General features: G+C 43.2%; 1 protein-coding gene across 6 annotated transcripts; it reads right to left on the bottom strand.

Moving 5' to 3' along the window:
• Positions 1-1,037: 1,037 nt before the first annotated feature.
• Positions 1,038-21,626, bottom strand: srfb (serum response factor b). Of its 6 annotated transcripts, none has more exons than XM_055018577.1 (8): positions 20,740-21,626; positions 15,660-15,926; positions 6,078-6,318; positions 3,178-3,342; positions 2,804-2,914; positions 2,068-2,208; positions 1,902-1,978; positions 1,038-1,317 (listed from the first exon to the last, which is right to left on the bottom strand). In XM_055018577.1, the coding sequence occupies exons 1-8, from the start codon at positions 21,391-21,393 to the stop codon at positions 1,222-1,224; spliced, it is 1,752 nt and encodes a 583-aa protein (XP_054874552.1). In that variant the 5' UTR covers positions 21,394-21,626; the 3' UTR covers positions 1,038-1,221. The 6 variants fall into 6 exon arrangements, with proteins under 6 accessions (XP_054874552.1, XP_023130917.1, XP_023130916.1 ...); XM_023275149.3 differs by having other exon boundaries at positions 1,877-1,978; positions 2,068-2,265; positions 20,740-21,625; XM_023275148.3 differs by having other exon boundaries at positions 2,068-2,265; positions 20,740-21,625.
• Between the last annotated feature and the right edge of the window lie 387 nt (positions 21,627-22,013).

Below are 22,013 nucleotides of genomic sequence, written 5' to 3'. Positions count from 1 at the left end.
ATAAAAACCTGTTGGGCTTTCTGAAGTTTGAGACCCACAGTGGATTCAAACGTACTACAGTGGAATAAAAAAAAAGTGAACAAACTCAGTCTGAAGTCACTTAAATATCAGTTAAGGGATAGTCACTCATATTTCTGTGTGAACACTGGTGAGAATATGACGAGAAAATGCAAAAGCTGAGACAAAAATATTTCCATCAGACTTTAACAACTTGCCAAAAGTGCTCATAAGGAAATTTCAAATGCAGACCTGTTGTATAGCCAAATGACCATCCCATCAAAACAATATGTTTACAGTAAATCAAAATAGAATGTTTCACAACCCAGCTACTTATTTCTATTGGAGGGACGGTCCTGCAAATGTCACAATCCAAAAAAAAATGTAGAAAAACATCCAGCGTTCTTTCTCCATCTTGTAGTGAAAACTCCCAAAAGCATGACAGTATAACAACATATGATGGTATATTAAATTAATTTACATATACATGTAAATAATTCATTTTCTTTATGCAAGTCATTTTCCATGTACATACAAAAACCACTACGTAAAAAACAACTACATGCCGTTGCACAAACTTAACCAGGCTAAAAATACAAGTTTTCAATTTAAAAAAAAAAAAAAAAAAAAAATTATGTACATTTCCAAATGTCTTTTTTTTTTCCTTTTTGTAGGTCAATAAGCGTCACCCCGCCCATTTATAAACCCCAGATATGCGCACACACACACACAGACACACTTGTGCACAAATTGCTCACACTGGAACATTCAGACAAACAAATGTCTCTTTGGCTGGTGTGAAGCTGTGGCACCTTGCAGTGTGTGTGTACATGTAATTACACGTTTTCAGAAAACACACACACGCAAAAAAAATAACACCATCTAATGGCATAGAAAATAGGTTCCAATGATGGATATAGTGATATATCTCCTATGCATTTGCGAATATATATATATATATATATATATATATATATATATACAAAAACATATATATATATATATATATATATATATATATATATATATATATATATATATATATACCAAAACATACCGTATAAGGGTCTGCCACACGTATGCCCTTGATTGTGTGTATACATGTACTTTAAAGTCACATTCAGAAGTGTGATGTGAAACTCTGTAGGAAGGCATCAATAAATAGAGATGTCAGTCAGTCTGTCTGTCTCTGGGTCTGCCGTGTTACACAGCTCCAGCCGTCTGTCAGTCGCTCTTTGAGTTCTGTGCTGCGTCCAGGTTCACCACCTGGAGCTCCGTCAGATTACTGCTGCTGCCGCTCGACTGTTGGCCAATCACCATCTGGAACGCAACACAGCGAATGTCAGGAGACGGTACATCAGGCAGCCAATCACAAGTCATCACATCACACAACACCCAGCACAGATGGAGATCCTGCTGCACCGCATGCCGTTTATGGAGGAGAGGCGTGATGCTGCAACAGATGATGTTTTCTCTAATATTCAAGTTATTTACTCTATGAAATAACATCCTCTAATGTGCAATTTTATCTGGTCGAGAGAATATTCAATAAAACCTTCTAGTTCAATAAGGGTTTCCAGTTGCATCTTATTAAAATACCAACATATTTTCAACTAAATTACATAAATAAATCCCCAAGATTTTCCTTAATGAGACTGAAATTTCATTTTCCATGCACTGCTACGGTGGTGTTTTATTACATCTACTGCGTGTGTATTTTTGCTGCAAATAACAAGTAAAACAAGCTGATCCATCCACATTCATACGAAAAAAAGGCAACAGGTGACAACCCTGTGGCCTCCGTGTGCCAGTGCTCTGTTAGGATGCATTAGTGCAGTCACGTGGCATGCTGGTTGCATAGGGAATATGAGAGTTTCACTTGTAAAATGCAGATCTTGCCGTACTGGGTGTAGCTGCACTGCTGAGACGGGGATCTGCACCGTGCCTGGAGGTGCTGTGAGGAACACCTGAGGGACAGCACCTGAGTAAAGAAAACACAGCTTTCTATTAAACGCTTTGGAAGTTTGGGTATGTTTGCATTACATTACAAATGTCTGTTCAGGGTCTCACCCGTGTCCTGGGCTTGTGCGTGGGACACCTGCATGGCCGAGGTTCCCTGGGAGAAGGCGTTGAGCACAGCCAGCCCCCCGTCAGCCAGCGTTGGCGTGGAGGCGTACATCACCGTGTGGGGGCTGGGGTACATCATGTGACCTGCCACGGACGTTGGCACTGATGAAGTGACAATGGTTGCTGGGAGACTTACCGTTGCTAGAGTGAAGTGGGAAAGAGAGCACGTAACCGTGAGGGCAAGAGGTGTGTGGCATGTTGGCCAGCAGGTGGCGCTTAATAGCCATCTAAAGTCAATTCCTAACTCCAACCGATGTAACGTTCAACAGCAGAGTTAAGCTCTCCTCTGGGGCACAACTGATTCCAAACAGAAGCAGAATAAAGACAGTAACAACACATTATCATCTTAGGGGAATCTCTGACTAAATTCAGGGACAAAGTGGAACTGAAACACACAAGAGGAGCCTGTTCTCACTCATTTAGGTGTTATATATTTGCATTTTGTGATGGTTGCTTTGTGCACAAGTGACACTCCATCATTCTATTTGCATTGGGTTGAAAAGTCAAACTGTTCATCATCAGTGGCTTCATGAATTTTGTGTACTGTCTGGTAGCTGTTCTCCATCATTTGAAGCACCAGAGTTTCTTTGTTTTAAAATGGAGCTGGTTCTCTCTCTAACTCTAAAACTTCAATCTGACCTGATGTAGATGCTCTTCCTTGAGAGCATATTTGACCTACCAGTGGAGTTTGTGGAGGTGTGGGAGATCTCAGGGCTGCTGTCACTGTTGGAGGTGGACTGGGTGTTAGGATGGACCTGGATAGCCTGGAGCTGCTGGGGAACCCCCGCACCTGGAAACACATGAAGGGCATAAAGCCACTATAGCAAATCCTCACAACACCTTCCCAAGTACTAGTGACAGTGGTATTATGGGGAGTGCACGGTTGGTAGTACTGTTAGCGGCGGTAAAAGAAGTCATCATGCAAGTAGTACAGGTAATTCTAGTATCAGTCACAGCAGAAGAGGTAGCGTTAGCAGCAGTGGCAGCTTTACGAAGACGTGATCGTAATTAGTACAGGCAGGCACAGTTGTGGCAGCATGCAGAGCAGGTCACCTGTGAGGGAGACAGCAGCAGGGAAGCGGAAGACAGCCTGCTGTCCCTGCTGTGGCTGCGGGGCGGCGGCCAGAGTCTGACCATGCTGCCCCTGGAGGGCCAGGGAGTGCTGCTGCAGCTGGCTCAGAGGAATGGTGGGGGTGCCAGGGGGAAGAGGAGTGCCTGCTGCAGGAGTGTATACACACACACACACACACGCACGCGCACGCGCACGCACACACACACACACACACACACACACAAAGGGGGGATGAGACTAGAAGTGACAGGATAGTACAGTTTGAAAAAGCGGTGATAACTTCATTTAGGGCAGAGTACATTATCACTAAGTAATCATTTGTTAACAGCCTTCAGTTGTCCAAGACGTGGCAGCATTTAGCTAGACGTGCAAAGCTCACAAAAAGATAGATTTCTACGGCGTATAACTAAAAGTTCTAGATCATTGGCTAGATGATTCGACTGCTGTGCGACCAAGCAAATAGCAATGAATGGGATTTAGAATTTCCAGGTAATACATATCAAAAGGTGCCCTGTGGAGGACACAAAACACGTTGAGGGCAGTTTTTCTGACACATCAAATATCTGCAAAGCCTATTATAAAAACATGCGAAGTCGTATACTGGACTGTCATTGATGTGGCGTTGTTAAACTCTGTTGGCATATTGCTATTACTGACACCAACTGTCGATCAGCAGGAAAGCTCCAAGCTGATGGCAGGGTGCGAATTGTTGCACCCGTGTGGTCGTGAGAGCATGTGCACAACAGAAACTATGTCGGGGCCCAATTTTAACAACACGGCTCCTAAGTGGTACTTGTGGTTCAAAAATTCCACAGGGGACCTTTAAATTGGCTGCTGCTTTTATAAAAAGGTCAGTGAAAATAACGCTAATGCAGATGTCCAATGAAACTAACAGAGCTTAAAACACACACAGAGGCAGAAGCCCCTCTCATGACCTGACCTGCTTTCTGATGATCTGAACATGTGAACTGAACATGTTGGCTTCATGTCTGAATGAGCATCCTGGTAACTTTGCTGCAAAAGTTATGACTGCAGTCTTACCAATAATGGGTAGAAATGCACAAGCAACAAGAAGAAAATTGCCCAAGTGGGTTCTACTGTTTTTGTGGTAGCATTAATACCCCTGTTAACAACAAAGTGTGGTCATCCAGTTGTAAACCTGTTTGCTAATACTGATTTTAAGCTATTAACAGTTATTTGGCGGCTGCACCTTGATGTACCATCCAATCTTGTGCAAATACTGCATGCATACTGTGGCTTTCTCCATCACTCATGTGGTTATGTGTGAAAGAAATTGAGGGACATTAACATTTAAGTGACCTATGTCTGAAAGATACTTCAATAGACTGATGTTACACAGATATGTCTAAAGTCATTTTCAAGACATGTAAAAATTAATCTGCAACATCTAATACAAATCCTTGCTAACTGTGATTACATACATGTCAAATTCTTCAAATAACTTGTTTCAATTTCCTATTAAAATGTTTAACAAACAAATGGCAGCTATTTGAATGCAGAACGTGACTCTGGAGTTACACCCTCACATTTGGTCATATGCTCCATACACAGTTGCTGCAGCAGGGTGGGCAGGCACTCTCAAGCTGTCAACTGAGGAGGTTTTAGTGTGGGAGGGTGTGTTGTTCCACCTGGCGCTGCTGCTATGTGCCAGACAGGTGGTGAGGAGGAGAGAGGGAGCGATAGAGGGAGGGGAGTGGGTGGAAAGGGAAGGCTGCAGAAGGAAGAGAGAGATGCTGAAAGAAAAAAAATAACCAGGGGAAAACTGACAGAGGCGACGTCTGGCTGTCCTTAACCTGTCAGTCAAAATAACCAACAGGACCCATTAGTGGGCATCATGTGTCTGTATCTTCAGCTGTGGCACCACGCAGACAACCAACAATTAGCAAGTGACACTACTGTCAGCATAAAGACAACACAGCACTAGTGAGCTAGTGAGCTCTGGCTGTGTTCGACTTCACACATCATGAACAGTCCAAATAAATGTTCCAGAGCGCTCAGCTTCTAATACAGATGGGATAATATTAAATTATCTTCCATTAAAATTTAAATATTTCTCATGCCTTTGGGGAAACGGTGACCTCTCTGCATCCCCAGGCTCCTCTTAGAGGCCACTAGATGTGGACTCAATATTTCTCTACGTACACCACATAAAGGACATGTGATGAATAATTACTGGAAAGCCAATTTAGAAACACTTTGGGGATCCTCATATCAGAGGCTGCAGCCCTAAAGTCCTCTCTGACTTGGTGAGGTACAGATCCCTTGTGTTTCTGAGTGTGCCTGTGAAGTCCTCCTTAATGAAGGGTCATGTCTAGTTCAGGACCACTCTGTCACAAGGCTCCGACTCCACAAAGTACGCCTCAATTATAATTTCAACACAAGCCACCGATCCTTCATTGAATATTCATGACTAATTATGGGCCTCGTTCATCAGCTTCTCATTGCCAGGTCTATTGTGTCCCTCTCACCTAATTATTCCTGTCCCCAAGTGACAATCAAAGGCAGGGCCAGTCACCAACAGACGTGGCTCCCCTGGATGCTGGGGGCTTTGTAAAAACCCAAAGGCGCTGAGTGTTGGTGACTGGCTATGAAGAGCTGTTGTGTGATGTAAACAGCTCGGAGAGAGAGGCACGACCACCCCGAGATGACGCCTGAGGTCACGCCGCAGTGCCATTCAAATTCTAATCAGCTAATAAGCTAGACAGCACGGCGACATTAACAAAACATGAAGGCCCGCAGAAGTGTCATTTCCCTTCCAAAAGGATGAGGTTAAGACAAACAAGCCATAAAGAAAATAAAAAGGGTAACAGAGCTCTGGGCGTGGAGGACAAAACAGCCAATGCTCTGTTCCTTTACATACCGGGCATGAAAGTGAAGCCACTGGGCAGCTGCATGACCCCCGTGGAGGCGCCGGCGCTCTTCAGGACAGTTCCGTTGGCGCTGACGTTGCTGTTGGCCGAGACGGGGGCCAAGTAGTTGGTGATGGGAAACGAAGGCCCGCTGCTCACCTGCATGGTGGTGGAGGTGGTGGGTACTGTGGACTGGGCGCTGCTGGTAGTGCCTGGTAGGCTGGCTACCGTGAACGTCGGCTTCAGTGTGTCCTGTGGGAGAAAACAAATACTGTGAGTGGGAAGACGGGGTGGCGGGGTGGGGATTTCACTCTTCTGATGGATTTGAGCTTTCTGGGAATGGGTCTTCATGCGGTGTAGCAACATGAGCCTCCTAAATTTGCACCCAAAATGCTCCAAACAGTCACTGTAATTTGCCAGTGCAGTCTCTGTAATTCTTGAGCAGGAAAGAGGCAGAAGGAAGATGTGAAAAAATAAAAAATCTTCCAAAGGAAAAAAAAAAGGAAAAATCCACCCCATAATCATAGAAATGCCATGTCACGCACAGCTAATATCATACGATCCTTTGTGTTTGGTGAAATATGGTAGGTCATCTACAGTGACATTTTTACTTGACAAATTATTGACATGGAAAATCAGAGATGACCTCCAAAATTATTACAAATTGCTTGAGGTGTAGTTCCATCACACCATGTCATATGTGAGTAATTCAGCCGTACGTGTTCAACTGAAAAATGGCTCTGAAGACAAATAATTATACAAAAAATGTCATCAGTACACTGTAGCTTTAAGGTGGAAATGCTCATTGACTGCTTTTTTTCCACTCATGATTTAAAAAAAAAAAAAAAAAAAAAAAAAAAAAAAAAAAACTTCATTTTCATTGTAGGGGATCTAAAAAAGAAAAAAAAAAAGAAAAAGAAAAAATAGTCCCTAGTATACATCCAAAAGTAGTTCAACCTACAATTCTAAAGCAATTCAGTAGTTTGGATCTGACTGGTAAATTCCAAAGTCTTTTAAATATCAAATCTACAGTTTGCAACACAGGCTTTAGAATTTAAATCTTCAAATCAAGAAATAAATCAAACTTGAGCTAAAATCAGAGAAATGCTGTTCAAGGTTCTACAGTATTTATGCCTCCTTGGTACTAGTGCATCATTGCAAATGGTAGCAACTTCCAGAGTATTTGCTCCACTGTGCTAAAGAACACTGAACCCCTTTACAACTGCAAAAGCAGTTTCACACGAGGACACCTAAAACAACACCATTAATGGGGCTTTTCCTCTTAGAGCAGCTGAATGCAGGGTAGGCAGGAGGAGAAGCCTTTAATTCTTGCAGTATTTCAAGGATCAATGAATGGCTGACAGAAACCAGAGAGGGTTTAATAGTCACAGGAGCAAATGGCCTAAACAATGTAGGGAAACAGGCTGGGACCCCTCTAATTGCATCCATATGTAAAATGCTAAGCTGTGCAGGGAGCAATAAATTATGTTTCCACTACATCGGCACTGAATATAGAGATTTCAGTGTAAGATGTCAACCCTAGAGAAATTAAAAAACATATTAAATCCTATTTTACATGTGTCTACAAGGTTGTCAAAGAAAGAAAAACATTTATTAGTAATACTAAGAACATGACTGTACATCATCTTTGAACACTGCGACACCTGAATACCCAGCATCATCCATTCATTATCCATTGCCATTTATCCTCCAATTAAAATCCAGCCACAGCTCAATCCGACTCCACTGACAAGGACAAAAACATTATTTTTGCAGTCGTGTTAGTTTGTTGAGTTACTATGACAACTAGCTGACCATGTAACGTGACATCTCTGCGAAAGCCATACAAATCAGGCAGATGAGGCGTTCGCATAAACTTAAGATCAAAGGAGGTGAGACGTAGCCTCACACCGTACACTAATGTGAACATCCATTGAACAGGCGAGCAGGATGTGTTGGTGAGTGGGCTGCATGATAAGAGCAGGGTAGGCGTCAGGCCGAGACTACAAAGCACATCTAAACCCACCATGCCTGTTTCTACGCACTTACACAAACACTTAGCACATGATACTAATGATCTCCAGCAGCAGAATGGGAATAAGCCTACACATTGGAAGGCATTTAGGAGTTTGCATTTGTATGTGGGTTCAATATTCTTTAGGAGTTTTCATTTTCAGGTGATTAAACGTGGACACAAAGAAGGGGCTGTAAAAGGGAGCTGCTTGCATGTCCAACAAGGATCCTTTGATTCTCTACATTTTCACAAGTACAGAGAACATCATAACAACCTGTCTCATTTCAGAGGCTCTTCCAGATGTGGCCAAGAAACGCAGCCTTCTTTTGCCCGAATTTGGAGGAGACAACTGTGTATCATTTGCTGTCCTCAGTATCCCTTAATGTAACATGCATCTAACTCGAGTCCAGCTAAGGACCTTGTGTGTCATCCCCTGTGTCTCCTTTCTTTTCTGTTTCATAATGCATAGGCACTGGGCCATGCAAAGGTAGATATTGTACAGATTTACTGCATCTGCCATTAACCTGGTAGACTATTTGTCTACCAGTTGTCCATCCCATATTCAAGTGAAATGTCCCAATTTGCACAACAAACTCTGGAATTTGCCCCAGTTTTCCAGAGTCATTTACATTTGGGAACTGTTTGGGACACACTTCCTGGTGATAAACGTTTAAATATTTGATGCTACATGTTGAAAGCCACAATATTTGGCAAGAACACAGAGGCTCAGTCTAAACCATAGGTCCTCTGAGGGGCTGCGTCCTTTGGAAGATCAGGCCTCAGAACTGGGACAAAGCTATCAGAGAGGCAAAGCACTCTACAGCAGTAATCCAGAAGAAGTGAGTGTATATTAGAGGTCTGATGACTGGAAACACATCTGTGTGTCACGTCAGACTGACTTACATTCATTATTAATAACAAAGGGAGCATCTAAAAGCAGGCGAGGACAACTTCTCTTAGCACAGCTCTATTGGTTTTTATATGTGACTGATTACATGGGTGAGAGGTGGAGGATCCAGCATGGACTCTACTGATAAGACCTTCCAACTACACACTCCATGCAAACATGTAAATGGAGCTAGTGTAAGCATTGGCTCACAGGGCTCTGCCACACTGCAATCTACTCAAATCTTCCTACTTATGATAGTCTTCTGGCACAGCTCACTACAATGACTAAACACGAGTTATTTTTTTTTTAACTTATTGAGTTAAAAAGCTCAGAGGATTAATAAATAATCCAGTGCCACAGTCAAGTCAGAGTCTTCTGGACTTGTACAGATGACTCACACCAGCTGCTCTGAATCACAAGAAAATACAAAAATCAAACTACACAGTGCTGAGCAGTTAGTTAGTTGGTCTGGAGCTCAGTTCCAGGCTCTGCTGATGGGCTCTGACAGTCCAAGGTCCTTTACCTCTTTAGTTAAACAGCAGCTGGAAAGTCAGAGGGGGAGGGCCTCACAGATACTCAGTTGTTCTGCCCTTTCAACCAAAAAGGAAAACTGAATAAATTGACACAACAATCAATCATCCATTTACTCTACAACTATTAGCCTTGTCATTCATCACAGAGTGATCACAGACAGTTGCTGACAGAGGGTGACACAGGGTGTCACCAAGTCTTCATTATCTCACCTAATGTTCACTAAAACTAAACAAGGCAAAGCAATTAACTCACTCTACACTGGTGGGTATGTATTACTGTATGTCATAAGTAAAGTACTTCCAGTGTGTTTACAGTGTGGTAGCAGCAAGAAGCACCTTTGAGCCACTGTAGCAGCAGAATGTGAGTGAGGCGAAGCAGATTGCGACCTGTGTGAGGTTCAGGACAGGGGGACAGGGGACAGGATAGGGACGAGAGTACAAACAGCTGAGGGCACAGACAGCTGGCGGGAAACTTGAGCACCTCTGAGGGGGAATTAACCCTTTCCAGGCCAGCTGAGGCAGCAAGAGGCCACGTGTTAGAACAGCCGCCATCTGACACTTAGCAGTTCTCACCACTGGGGCTGCACAGGACGACTCGGTTCCTGTAACACACCAAGACGCTCAATCTTGAACTCCTCTTATAAAGGAGGACTTGCCCCTCACTGAAGGACAAGGTCACCATGTTCCAGCACCTCCACTACTCAGTGGAGAAACGAATGAAGGTGACAGAAGGCATTTGATCAGCCTGGTTTTAACCTGTGTGGTAATCAACGAGTGCAGCCTAAGTGCTGCTATCTCTGTGACCTACTGCATTGTTTGACCATCTCCGTATGTCTCCTGTTCAACTGGCCAGTCTATAAACAGTGTTGGCTTTCATTTCAGAGTGGCAGCAGTGCATAGTAAACATAGGCCGCAGTGGTGTAATGCATTCTTTCAGACTAGAAGTGAGAGCAGAGGATCATCCTTGTTATGTAGCCAAAACCTGAGCTCTGTCATTTCCTCCTTAAGTCCCGTCAATCCCCGGCTCCTGTTAACGAGTCAGTTAATCTTGATCTGCATCTATTTAGCAAATTAAAGTAATTTAAGCAAAAATGCAGAGTTCTGGCTTCTTCATTTTCAGCATTTGTTTCTTTTCTTTGTCTTGTCTTGCAGTAAACTGCATATTTTGAGCTTTAGGACTATCAGGCTTCAGGACACTTTCCGTTAGTCCACTGCAGTTCAGTTTACCTTTGTACCACTTCTATTCAATTCAGTCTCTCTACTTCTCATCACACTCATCACAACAAACCCAAGACTGACCTGAGGAAACACTTAGTATAATGAGGTACCAGAATGTAGCAATTGAAGTCACAATTTATAGTTGTGCGAGTGGAGGGCTGAGTTGTCTGGAATAAGTAATGAATCCTCTGGAGTCAACCTACACAGCCACTGAGAGTAGCTGCCATAACTTGCTATGTAATCCATTTTAGAAGACAGGGACATTATTTAAGTACAGTCACTAAGAGATCTGAAGTATTACACATTCTGTCCCTCCTACAGTCATGGTAAAAACTCCATATGAAAAGATCAGAAGGCAGAATGCAATAAATACAAACCATGAGAGCCACCTCACTGACACAGGCAAGACATTTTCTAAAAGCTCGTCATAAGTTCTTTCAATATTTTGGGTTCTCAAATCTTGTGCAATCTTAAAGGTTCCATATAAGGTAAAAGTTTAAAAGCCTCCATTACCCTCCTAACATTCACATGCATCAGACAAGGACTCTGTTTTCAAGGAAGAGGAAATGAGAGAGTAATTAAAAGGCGAAGGACACAAATGATTCTCTATTCATGAGGGATTAATCATTCCAAATTGAAGGTGACAACTGGCAGACTAGTCCAGTGTTGGTTGGAGAGCCCATTGTGCAGTTTACTGGTGGCTGGCCCTCGTCTAATCTCCCATTTGCTGGCTCCCATCTCCCAGTCTGTCACCCTGCCAGCAACATGGAATTTGCAGCTCCATTTGGGACTGCTAAAAAAGGCAAGGCAGCCCAAGTGGAGGAGGTGCAGCCAATGGCGGCTGACCTGTCCAGTTGCTTGCTGTAAAATAAGGGGGTGGAGGAGGGGGTTGGGGGTGGGTGACATAACGCTGCTTTCCTCCCCTCTAACACAGCCAATATGCTTCATACACATTTATAGATGTGCGATATGTTGAATAATTAGGCTGTCACATGTGTCATTGAATGTCTCGACAGCAAAACAAACATGCCAGCTGCTGGTCAGGACAGTGGCCTTAGTCTGAAAGTTTTTCTGGTCAGTGTTGTGCACTAATGAGCAATTCAACATATAAACTTCTCCGAGATCGCAACAGCAATGACACTGACAGCCAGAGCAAGCAGGGATGATGGAGAGAGAGCGAGCGAGAGAGAGAGAGAGAGAGAGATGAAGTATGGGAGAAAAGGAGAGAAAAAGTGAGGGAGGGAGGAAGGGAAAACCAGAGGAGGCTGTGATACTGAGAATTCAGTGCTAAGATAGATTCTCTAAGCAAGCATGAGTTGTGGGATTTGCTATCCCCTTCCAAAAATAACCCAAAAAGCATAAAAACATCTGTACTGTAGACGTGTCTAGCATTAAGAATAGGTCATAAACAATCCAAAAATCTTTTGGGGGATGCAGGACAGGCGCAAGGAGCAACAAATCTAGCCTCTGAGTGTCTGTTTCTCATGCATCCTACTTTCCCTTCAATCTACCTCCTTCACCTTTATATCAGAGATAACATTTCCCAGAATTAATTCCAGCAGCCTCTAGAGAACCATGCTGAGCGTGTTGCCATCAGCTGTTGGTTTTATGTGTGCTGATAGAGCAACAGCATTAGAAAAGTGACGATTTTCCACACATAAAGTGAGTCACACACTTTAAACTTTATGTCCTATCATCTTAAGACTACTCTCTTCTAAAATGAAGGAACTCTCTAAGGAACAATAAACTGATACTTCTGTTAAATGTAGACTTTTCTAGAAAGAAACCTAGGCCAACTCATTTCAGTGAATAGTACTGGAAAACTCTGATGACATTTCCAGAACAGCTGACATTTTTTTCCCACAGTAAAATATAGAGGCAAAGATAAATGACAGTCCAGCTAGTGATGGATTCATCCAGTCTGTAGGGAAGAATTGATGCTGAGGCAAAGAAAACTACTGTTGATTTTTTTAGAGGACAATCAATTTGAAATGATATATCTGTCAAGCCAAGTCATCCATGGTATGCTAATCTTCATCCATAAATGTTGAACAATGCAGGATTGCTTCATCAGGCTCTAAGAACAAATGCTAAAACCTGCTGTTAATATAAGTTTTTAAACAACTGACAATTAATTATCAACTGTACTGTACCAATGTTTGGCTCATTTTTCACTATATTAAAAGGCCTTAACTGCATGGATACAAAAGTAAACATTTAGCTTGGTTCTGTTCAAAATTAACAAAATCCACCAACCAGCAACTCTAAAGTTAACCACTTAACATGACTGTCTTGTTTGCTTAATCTGTACCAAACTTACACATTGTATTTTAACAGGTTGTATGTGAAGAATTATTTCTTGACAATCATGGTGACCTCTGGCAGTGTTTACTGTGACACTGTCAGGCAACCAGCAAAGTTTCTCGAAAGTTACCTCTCTATCAAGAAATGGTACCATAAAGATCACTTTACTTCTTGGAGCCTCTAGTTGAAACTGAGCTGTTAGTTGGCCTGACATTAAACCAAATGGCAGCCTCCAGAACTGAAAAATGAAGCCAACACGAAGTTGCTATTCCTTGAATGAACAATTGAGGCTGGCTACAAAAGTGAGTAAATCTCCATAAACCTCCATGTTAAAATGCCTGGCTTTACATACAGAAGTAAACATGTTTATAGCTTTGGTTTTGGTCTCTATAGATAATTTCCATGTGAAAACTGTACAAGGGGGTAATTTTTTGATGAAACTCAATTTAAATTGATGTCTATGTGACAGAAATGTGGACTCAGCCCTACTTGTGCTCTATATTGTCGTTCATTTTTGGATAAGCTACGAGATAGGAAGAATGATGCACTATCAAGATGGAGATGGCCAAGCAACCATACTGGGCTTCAAAAATTGCCGTTCAGAAACTAACGGGTGATGTCATGGAGGGTTCGTCCAGCTTTAAAGTCAATGCATTGAACTGACAATTGTTGCTATGTTATTAATAGTATTTTTTCCACTTATTAGGACTTTTCTTCTAACTTTGCAATAGTATTACAAGAAACAGCATTTCAGCTCCACAGTTTCAACTGCCACATGGTTTTATGAGCCATACTAACAGCACCAAATCATTTCTACTTTACTTATCTCCTCAGTAAGTCTCTTTCCCTTCTCCAAACTCTTCCCCACTTCCCCCACCAGCCATTGCAAACCCCGAATTGTTTAGACTAGCTTGGACTGTATGCATGACATACTACTCTCATGATGAATGGCGTCCAGACGCTGCAGAGGTTTATGCAACAACCACGCAAAGGACCTACTGCACAGAAAGGATCAGTCAAAACCAGGGGCTCCATATCCACCTGCCATGTCCTAACCATAACAGTGCTGATCCTGACATGGTTCCTGACGATTTCTAGGGTTTCTCTGTTTTAAGGATTCACGGGGTCCATGGTGGTCTCCCACACTCATAACTGCAATTGGGGGGATAGAGGTCACCGTGTCACTGCGAGCCACCTAAACAGATGCCACATGAAACGGGATGAAAAGTATTGCTCAAATGTTTCCATTGCACCCCGCTCATATCTACATCCATACCTCCCCTCCATATCACTAAATGAGAGGTGGGGTGGTGGTGGCGGCGGTGGGGGGAAATCACAGGACTCCAAAGACAGCTGCAGCTTATAAGGAATGTGAGGGGCCTCAGCCAAGAGTGCAGGCAGGGAAACCATACCATATATGGCAACAGAGGCAGAATCTAATTTTTATCAATGAGCAGAGCGGGCATGAGAGTGGCTTAACATGCAAAGGTTGATCTCCCATCCTCGACAGTGTATGGTACGTGTTAGTTAGCGCCCTGTAAAAACAGCATGCGGGCAAACAGGCCTGCAAGTGTCCGTCTTCAAAGGAGCATGCTTGAGCTGTGCAAACAGCGGAGGGAATCTCAGCCTCCAGCACGTGATCGCACAAAGGTGTGGACAGCAAAGTGTGTCTGCTGATAAATTTATTGCTTCACTTCAAACTTTTTAAGAACACTTGTGGTGTCGTACCAGGAAACACTGGCACTCGAGCTGCAGCTTTTCATCAGGGGTGAGAATAGGTTGCACGATCGACGAATAATCACAACGCAGACTTTGGTGGAAATTCATCTTTGATCATTTCTAATCAACTTATTTCTGTAGTGATGATTTTAGGAGGTTAACAAGTATGGAAACCGCACAAAAGGTGCAATATTCCAATATTTTAAGTTCTGTTTAACTAGCTCAAGGTTTTATCCACAAACATAAGACAGCTCCATCCCAAAATTAAATATAAACAGCAAAGTCCTCCATATAGCAGGCTGCATGTTTCTCATCCTAACACAGCCCAGACCTGCAGTGATTTATCTTAAGGAGTGTTACGAGGCTTTCCTGGATGAGAGGTCAGAAAGGTAAAGTGTAGACGGCTCCCTTTCGTAGGATAGGATAATTCTCCTCTTATCCTGCTCTCCGTTCAGTCCAGAGCCCTTTGAAGGACCACTGAGACTTTTTGGTTTAATTAAAAAATGGTTTGGTGCTCAGAACCAAACCACAAGCCCAAACCAGAAGCCTTGCATGTAACAGGCAAAAGTTCAAAACTGTGTTTACAAAAGGACAAAGATTATTTTCCACAGCTGCTTGTGGGTTTGATTTATTTGTTCTCCGCGTATGCTGGCCTTTTCTGGAGAGATTCCACACTATATCCATTACAGAGTCTCTATGGTGCTTTATCTGTGTTTTTTTCTAAAATTCACACTGCAATTCATGCCTCCACAAGAGAGCAGACAGTGAGTCACAAAGATTTTAGCTGCTGCCGATCGCAGGGGAAATGGGATGTGGGGACTCGTACAGAAATGAGTGCGTTCAATTTTAGTGGTTACCAGCTGCAGAATCACTATCTATGAGCGTACTTTTTTTTTTCCTTAATTTTTTTCCCCACCTTTGTGTCACCCATGCTCTCCGACTCAGACACCTGGTAGGTGAGGTCCGTCTCCTCGAAGCCCGTGGCACTCATACGCTGGTCTGTGGAGGGGTCAGAGCGCGGTGGCGAGTCTGGTGAGTTGAGGCATGTTTGGATCAGGGCTTTGCCCGTTTCACTGGTGATCATGGGTTGGAGTTTGCGGGTGGCAAAAGTGTAGACGTGACCCGTTTCACTGGCCACAAGCAGCAGAACCTGGGTTCCTGTCAGAGTGGAGAGTTCATACGCCTAGGAAAGATGAAAAAGAAAATTTAAGCATCTGACCGAGAGAGGACACCAAGAGTGCAGCTGGAATCCAAACATCAAAAAGATACAGTTCACCAAATTAGGACTTGGATTACCTTCACATCGTGCACAAATTAATCTCTACAGGGGAGGGAATATATGAGATTCCAACCATGAATCTTTGGAGAAAAAGCCAAGGAAGCACTAGAATCTATAAATACTCCTGTAGCGAACTCTGACGTATAGCACAAATGAACTAAAATAACATTGAGATAAGGCTCCCAGAATAGAGAGTGTGATATAGCTGAGAGACTGATTGCAGCAAGGGGCTGGTTTGTATAGGTGGGGGGAATAGTAGTAGCCCAGTCTTGACAAAGGACATGAGGAATCATTCTTGGCGCGAGGAGGTAGCTGGCTGTAAAACGCAAGGTTTCCATCACACTCTGCTGCCCTGTCATTCATTATAGAGCTTGCCGATGCTCACATTCAAACTCCCAAGTGTTAAGGAAAAGCGCACCGAGATTCAATTCTAGCCAACATACAGACCAAACGCAGCCTGATGCCGCACTTGTCGTGAACTCCTGAGAATGCCTTTTCATCTAAATGACTCATCAGTTATGTGGAGGACGCTTCTGGTGCCGTGAAGGCACAGTGCCATTACCATCACCTTGGCGAACACAGTACAGCCGCAGCTAGCTGACAGATGTGCCATTGTAAGCTGGAGTGCAATACACTGTCAGACAGAGCAAGGAGGAGGAAATGAATCACATTCAAATTAAAGGATTTTATTGAGCAGTTATAAAACTGTGTGCCCATCTGAGTCTGCTCCTCCACGCTCTCTCTTCTGTAACACTGTGTTCATTATGAACCATATCGGTCCAGTCCTCACTATCTGGGAGCATGCTAGCTGAAGCTGACCATATAATTGCCTTTTGTGTGCAATAATATGGCGACAGAGAAAATAAAGGCTAATGATGAACATCAATTACTGTAGAGGTTTGATGCTACATTGCACTTGTTCTACCTGAACACTTAAAGAGTGCTTTTGTGTGCAGTGCAGATCAGTATTAAAAGAACTATCTGATTGTACAAGTCACCTCATCTTGTGTTCATGCAGTCTTCCAGATGCAGGTAATAAACTACACAGCTCTAGTCATCCTCTTTCACTGCCATCTCCCTTCATTAGCTGTGCACCAGCTACATAGGGGTCTCCGACTACAGAACCTAATGTTTGGCCAACATCCAAGACAGAAAAGTTCTAATTTGTTAACTTAAGTGTGCTCTGTGGCAGCACAAACTAGACCTACACAATGCTTTAATAAGTTTCCTTGCTCTACCGATTTTCACATGAATATTTATGACTGTGGGGTGTGTTGTGGAGGTGGTGTGTCTCCGACTGTAATTGGTTCCTCAGCCACACAAACCTTCACAGTCAAGCCTATTTATCTGATAACCGAGAAATAGATCCATTCAAGCAGCACATTGTGTATGTAATGTGGCTGTGTAATTAAAAGTGCTGAAAAATACTAAAAACAAGGCTTGTTTTGCACATGGCTTTATTTTTCAGGGTTTGTCTTCCTGTTGTGATCAGTCCCAAATGTAGCCTTAAAAGAGTTGACGGCTGCTAGTTAAAAATCATTTAAGGCAATGGCTCTCATGTAAACGTGGATTCAAGAACTGATGTTCTACAATGTAACTTGTAGACCAGGGGCGTCAAACATACGGCCCATGGGCCAAAACCGGCCCGCCAGAGAGTCTAACCCGGCCCGCGGGACAATTTTGCAAAGGGTAAAAATTACAGAGAAGACATTAACTGCAAACTGTACATTTGTAAAACGCTAAGTTTAAAATAATGTCTATATCTTGACAAGCTGTTTTGATCATGAGTCGGTCAGATACCTGTGACTAAATGTTTTGTGCCTTTGTAGAGACACTGATCTGAAAGTTGTCATGTGTAAATGATCAACTGAGGCATAATGATGTTGAAATTGTGCTTATCTTTCTTAAGAAATTTCACGTTGTTCAAAATGTTTTGTATGAAAATAGTTCATTAAATGCAAACATTTTCAGTGCACTTTTTTCACACTAAAACAAAAGGGAAAATCTGGAGTTTTCATTATTTGGAGGCTATTATGCTCCGATTTTACTGGTCCGGCCCAGTTGAGATTAAATTAGCCTGTATGCGGCCCCAGGACTAAAACAAGTTTGACATTGCTGCTGTAGACACTACTACATCACTACTCATGGTGACGGTTATGAAATGATTGAGGGTAAAGTGAACAGAAGTTAAATAACCTACAGTGAAGAAGAAACTCAGTGGGAAAATAAAGGACAGTCGGTGAAAGTAACTCAGAGAGTCAAAAACTGAATTACCGTATTAAAATTGAGTTATAAAGGAAGAGTATATATGGTGATAAAAAGAGCGTTTCTTTCTTCCTCAGCTACACAGATATAGTGATGCATCATAGACAATTGTCTTAGAATGCATCATGTACCACAGAAATGCTGTATCATGATACCATTATTACTGTGGAAAACTGCGGAAAATGTATAAAGACTTACTCTTTATTCCCACCCCTAATTGTAAATTAACCTGACTGACAGAAATTTAGGGCAACATGTTTGATAATCTACAATGTAAATTATTGCAGACAATTCTTTCTCCAGCTTTTCAGATAGAGTTTCTCAAAGGGATTTGGTGAACATGTCTGTTACTTTAAACTGGGTTTTGCAAACAAGCTATCTGAGCGAATGTTGAATTCAAAGATGCTGAAGTCTAAGGAAGTGTAATCAAATTGCTTGTTTCATCTAGACAACTGTTTTCAACCAAAATACTACATTCAAAGTCACATAAAAGAAGGCAAAAAAATTAAAACTGCTAAAATCAGCATATCTTTGCATTAAACAGCAGAAGCCATTAAATATTTGACAAACCTTTATTTAATTAGCAAAACTGTTACTGAATTTATTTTCTGTCAGTCAACTAATCAATCAAATGACTAATGGTTTCAGCACTAAGCATGTAATGGCAGGAAATTCAAGGTGCAAATAATAACATGAGTTAATTATTGGCTGCATTCCATTACGCTCAGCCAAATTCTGAGCCTTGGTATTGTGCAGGTTTTTTCATCTGCACTGCTTACTGGGGCATCCAAAGGGAACAAAGCCACAATTAATGTTATTAGCAACACCTGTGCACCTATAAGTCAAACTGTCTGCTGAGCATTGTTACAGCCAGAGCAAAAATGGAAACAGGTCCTTTTCCTGGACAAATAATGCTACTGAAAAACAGTAACCATAGGTATTAATTGAATAATCCTGCACCTTAAACTCAGGTGACAATTTGTATTATGCAAGTGTTTCCATGCACACAATCTGAAGCAGATACAAGAAGAGAACAGGCCGATGCTTCGCTCACTGCCTCCTTCAAAATGAAACAGGGTTCGTCCTAGAAACCAGTTTGAGACCAATCTACTATGAATCTTCCCACTCCACCCACCTGTCAGTTTCTGTGATGGCTGGCATAGTGTGGGCAACATTTTCAAAAATCTCCATCCCCACAGTGTGTCAAATAGTGTTCATGTTGCCAAGAGCCTACATAAAGACACCTCAGTTTCCACGACAACAGTCTGGGATACATAAAAAAAGAGAAATACAGCAGAATACACAGTGCAGGCGCGTCGAAAGTAACATGGGGACAACCGAAAACTATTGGGCTACAATAAAGCCCGGCTTGTAAGTGTTTGTTTAGAGTCATAATGAAAAGTGGCCAAGTCTACAGCACAATAACTGCAGGTCTTGTGGTCTACGCTGACCTTGTCTCCAAATAATCAACTTCCAATGACTTGATGCCAAATTCTTCATAGCAATGCTTTATAATGGCAGCAATTGCGTGGGAGAGTTGTAAATTTCCACTAGAAATATTGCTTTGTACTTAGCAGACAGTAATGGAGGCAATTATAACTACAATGGAGCAAGTTGTCATCTTTAATGTCACCTGCTTACGTGCCAGATTCAGCTAAGAAAACTGAAACCAAGCTGGCTGAAGCTCGATGCTTGTGCCAATATACAGTGCAATAATGCATGCACAGACAGTCCCGAGCTTCTCGCTTCTGTTTGAGTGCTCTTTGACCATCCTCTGATCTGTTTCCCTGGGGTTTAGTCAGCTGTTGGCACATACTGGCCCACTGCAGCTCATGGCCACATGGCTGCCGCCTGTAAGCAAAGCCCTGCTTCACAGTGACAGAGGGAACAGCCTGTGCATTAATAGGGAGTACTAGCAGTAGCTGCGGGCCTGTCAGTCAGTATATGAAGGGGTATATGTGCATGAATGAGTGTGTCAGATTATTTAGAAATGTGTGTGTGTCTGTGTGTGTGTGTGTGTGTGTGTGTGTGTGTGTGTGTGTTAGTTGGGGGTGAGCATGATCGTAAATAGAACTGTCATTTGCTCAAGTCTATTTAAAGTGTATTCCCTGTCATGAATGTTCTGACTTCTTCACAGCCACTGAGTCACTTTGTGGCACAACTGTTTTGTTTTCAGAAGAAATGTATTGACACAGGATTTAGCACAGGGCAGCATGTACATATATTGTACCATTCACAGTATGTTTATGGTTATTATGATTACAGATGCACTATTTTTACAGGTTATAAAAGGTGTGACCAGCCAAGTAAGTAAGGCCATGAATGAATGAATACAAAGCACCATACAGTGTGTTTTGGGGCTACTGCAGTATGTTAAGGTCAATCAACGTATATGAGACTCTAGTTAAATGTAACTGAGCTGAATCACATCCAGAGGCTTCACCTGACTTACCTTTTTCATAATGCCCGTCTTCCTCTTACTGAAGGTGGTGTACCGTCTCAACTTGTTGTCAATAAATTCCATCTTTATCTTTACGCGCCCACGTGTCTTCTTCCCCGGCTTTGCCCCGGCGACCCCTCCGGGCACCATGCCGTAACCTCCGGGAGCTACTCCCACCTCCTGCCCCGCCACCGCCGCCTCCATCTCCCCTCTCTCCCGCTTCACCCCTCTCCTGCTGTCCCCGAGTGAACCCACTGGGTCATCATCATCCCCGGAGTCCGAGTCATTATCCGAGCCGCTGCACATAGGAGCGCTCTCCCGCTCCGGGTCGAACCGGGCTCCGTGAGGCAACACAACTCCCGCGTTCAGCCCCACCATGTTGCCTTGGACGGCGGTCTGTAGAGGGTTCACTCCGGTCCCGTTCCCGGGTCTGGCCCCTCTCGGACCCCCCGGACCGTTAGCACCCAGCATCCCGACGGCGTCTCTGTCCCCCGGTCGCCCCGGAGCACCGGCAACACTGTCGCAGACCCCCGGTAAAGCTTGCCCTGCTCTGACCAAAACGGGACGAATCCCGCCGCCGACAACCCCCGAACCGTGTCCTGTGGTACCCCTGCCTGAAGCTGAGCCGTTTCCAGATGGTGCCGATCCAACCTGGCTCGGTAACATTATATTTACTGGACCGAGTCTCTAACCACCAGCCAGGAGAGCTGGAGCGGGTCGTAGCGTAAAGACACCGAGAAAACGCATACACGCCTGGGCCACAAAATGTAAACAAAGCAGGCCGGTTGGAGGTTTGGAGACTCCAGGAAATTACCGAGACAAACTTTGGAAAGTGATGCTGCCCTCAGGACCCTTCAACCCCAGCTTAGTTCGTTTCACCCTCCTCCTCTATTTCCAAAAGTCTGAGCACTTTCTCAAAAAGGAAAACGCGTAGAACGCCCTCTATGTTGCTGCGCCACGTCACCTAGTCCGCACCGTGAACCGAAAACATTCCCGGTCTCTACCAGCTGGCGCACATATATTATTTTTCACTCCTTAATTATCGCAATATTTCTCTTTTTACGCATCAAAAACATGTAAAAAGGTGTCATGTCAAAACAGCGTACACGGCGGCGGACTAATACCACAAACGAGGAACTACTTCCCTCCTTATAAAGAGATACAATGTTTCCTTATTTGGTGCTGTCTCTCCTTATTTGGTGAGTCACAGCGTCGCCTGCTGATTGGCTGAAGATTATCTGAGTAGCGCTGTCATTGGTCCGTGAGGTGCCCTCATTAGAATAAAT

Source organism: Amphiprion ocellaris, chromosome 16 (assembly GCF_022539595.1).
Source record: "Amphiprion ocellaris isolate individual 3 ecotype Okinawa chromosome 16, ASM2253959v1, whole genome shotgun sequence".
NCBI classification, from domain to species: Eukaryota; Metazoa; Chordata; class Actinopteri; family Pomacentridae; genus Amphiprion; species Amphiprion ocellaris.
Note: the sequence above shows the minus strand (reverse complement) of the source record. Positions and strands in the feature narration are given on the sequence as shown.

Coding starts and splice junctions, on each gene's coding strand:
- srfb (XM_023275148.3), bottom strand. CDS start 21,393: ATGTTACCGAGCCAGGTTGGATCGGCACCATCTGGAAACGGCTCAGCT. Junction 1,979..2,067: donor CGCACAAGCCCAGGACACGG/GTGAGACCCTGA, acceptor TTCTTTACTCAG/GTGCTGTCCCTCAGGTGTTC. Junction 1,318..1,901: donor CAGCAGTGCAGCTACACCCA/GTACGGCAAGAT, acceptor GTTGCGTTCCAG/ATGGTGATTGGCCAACAGTC.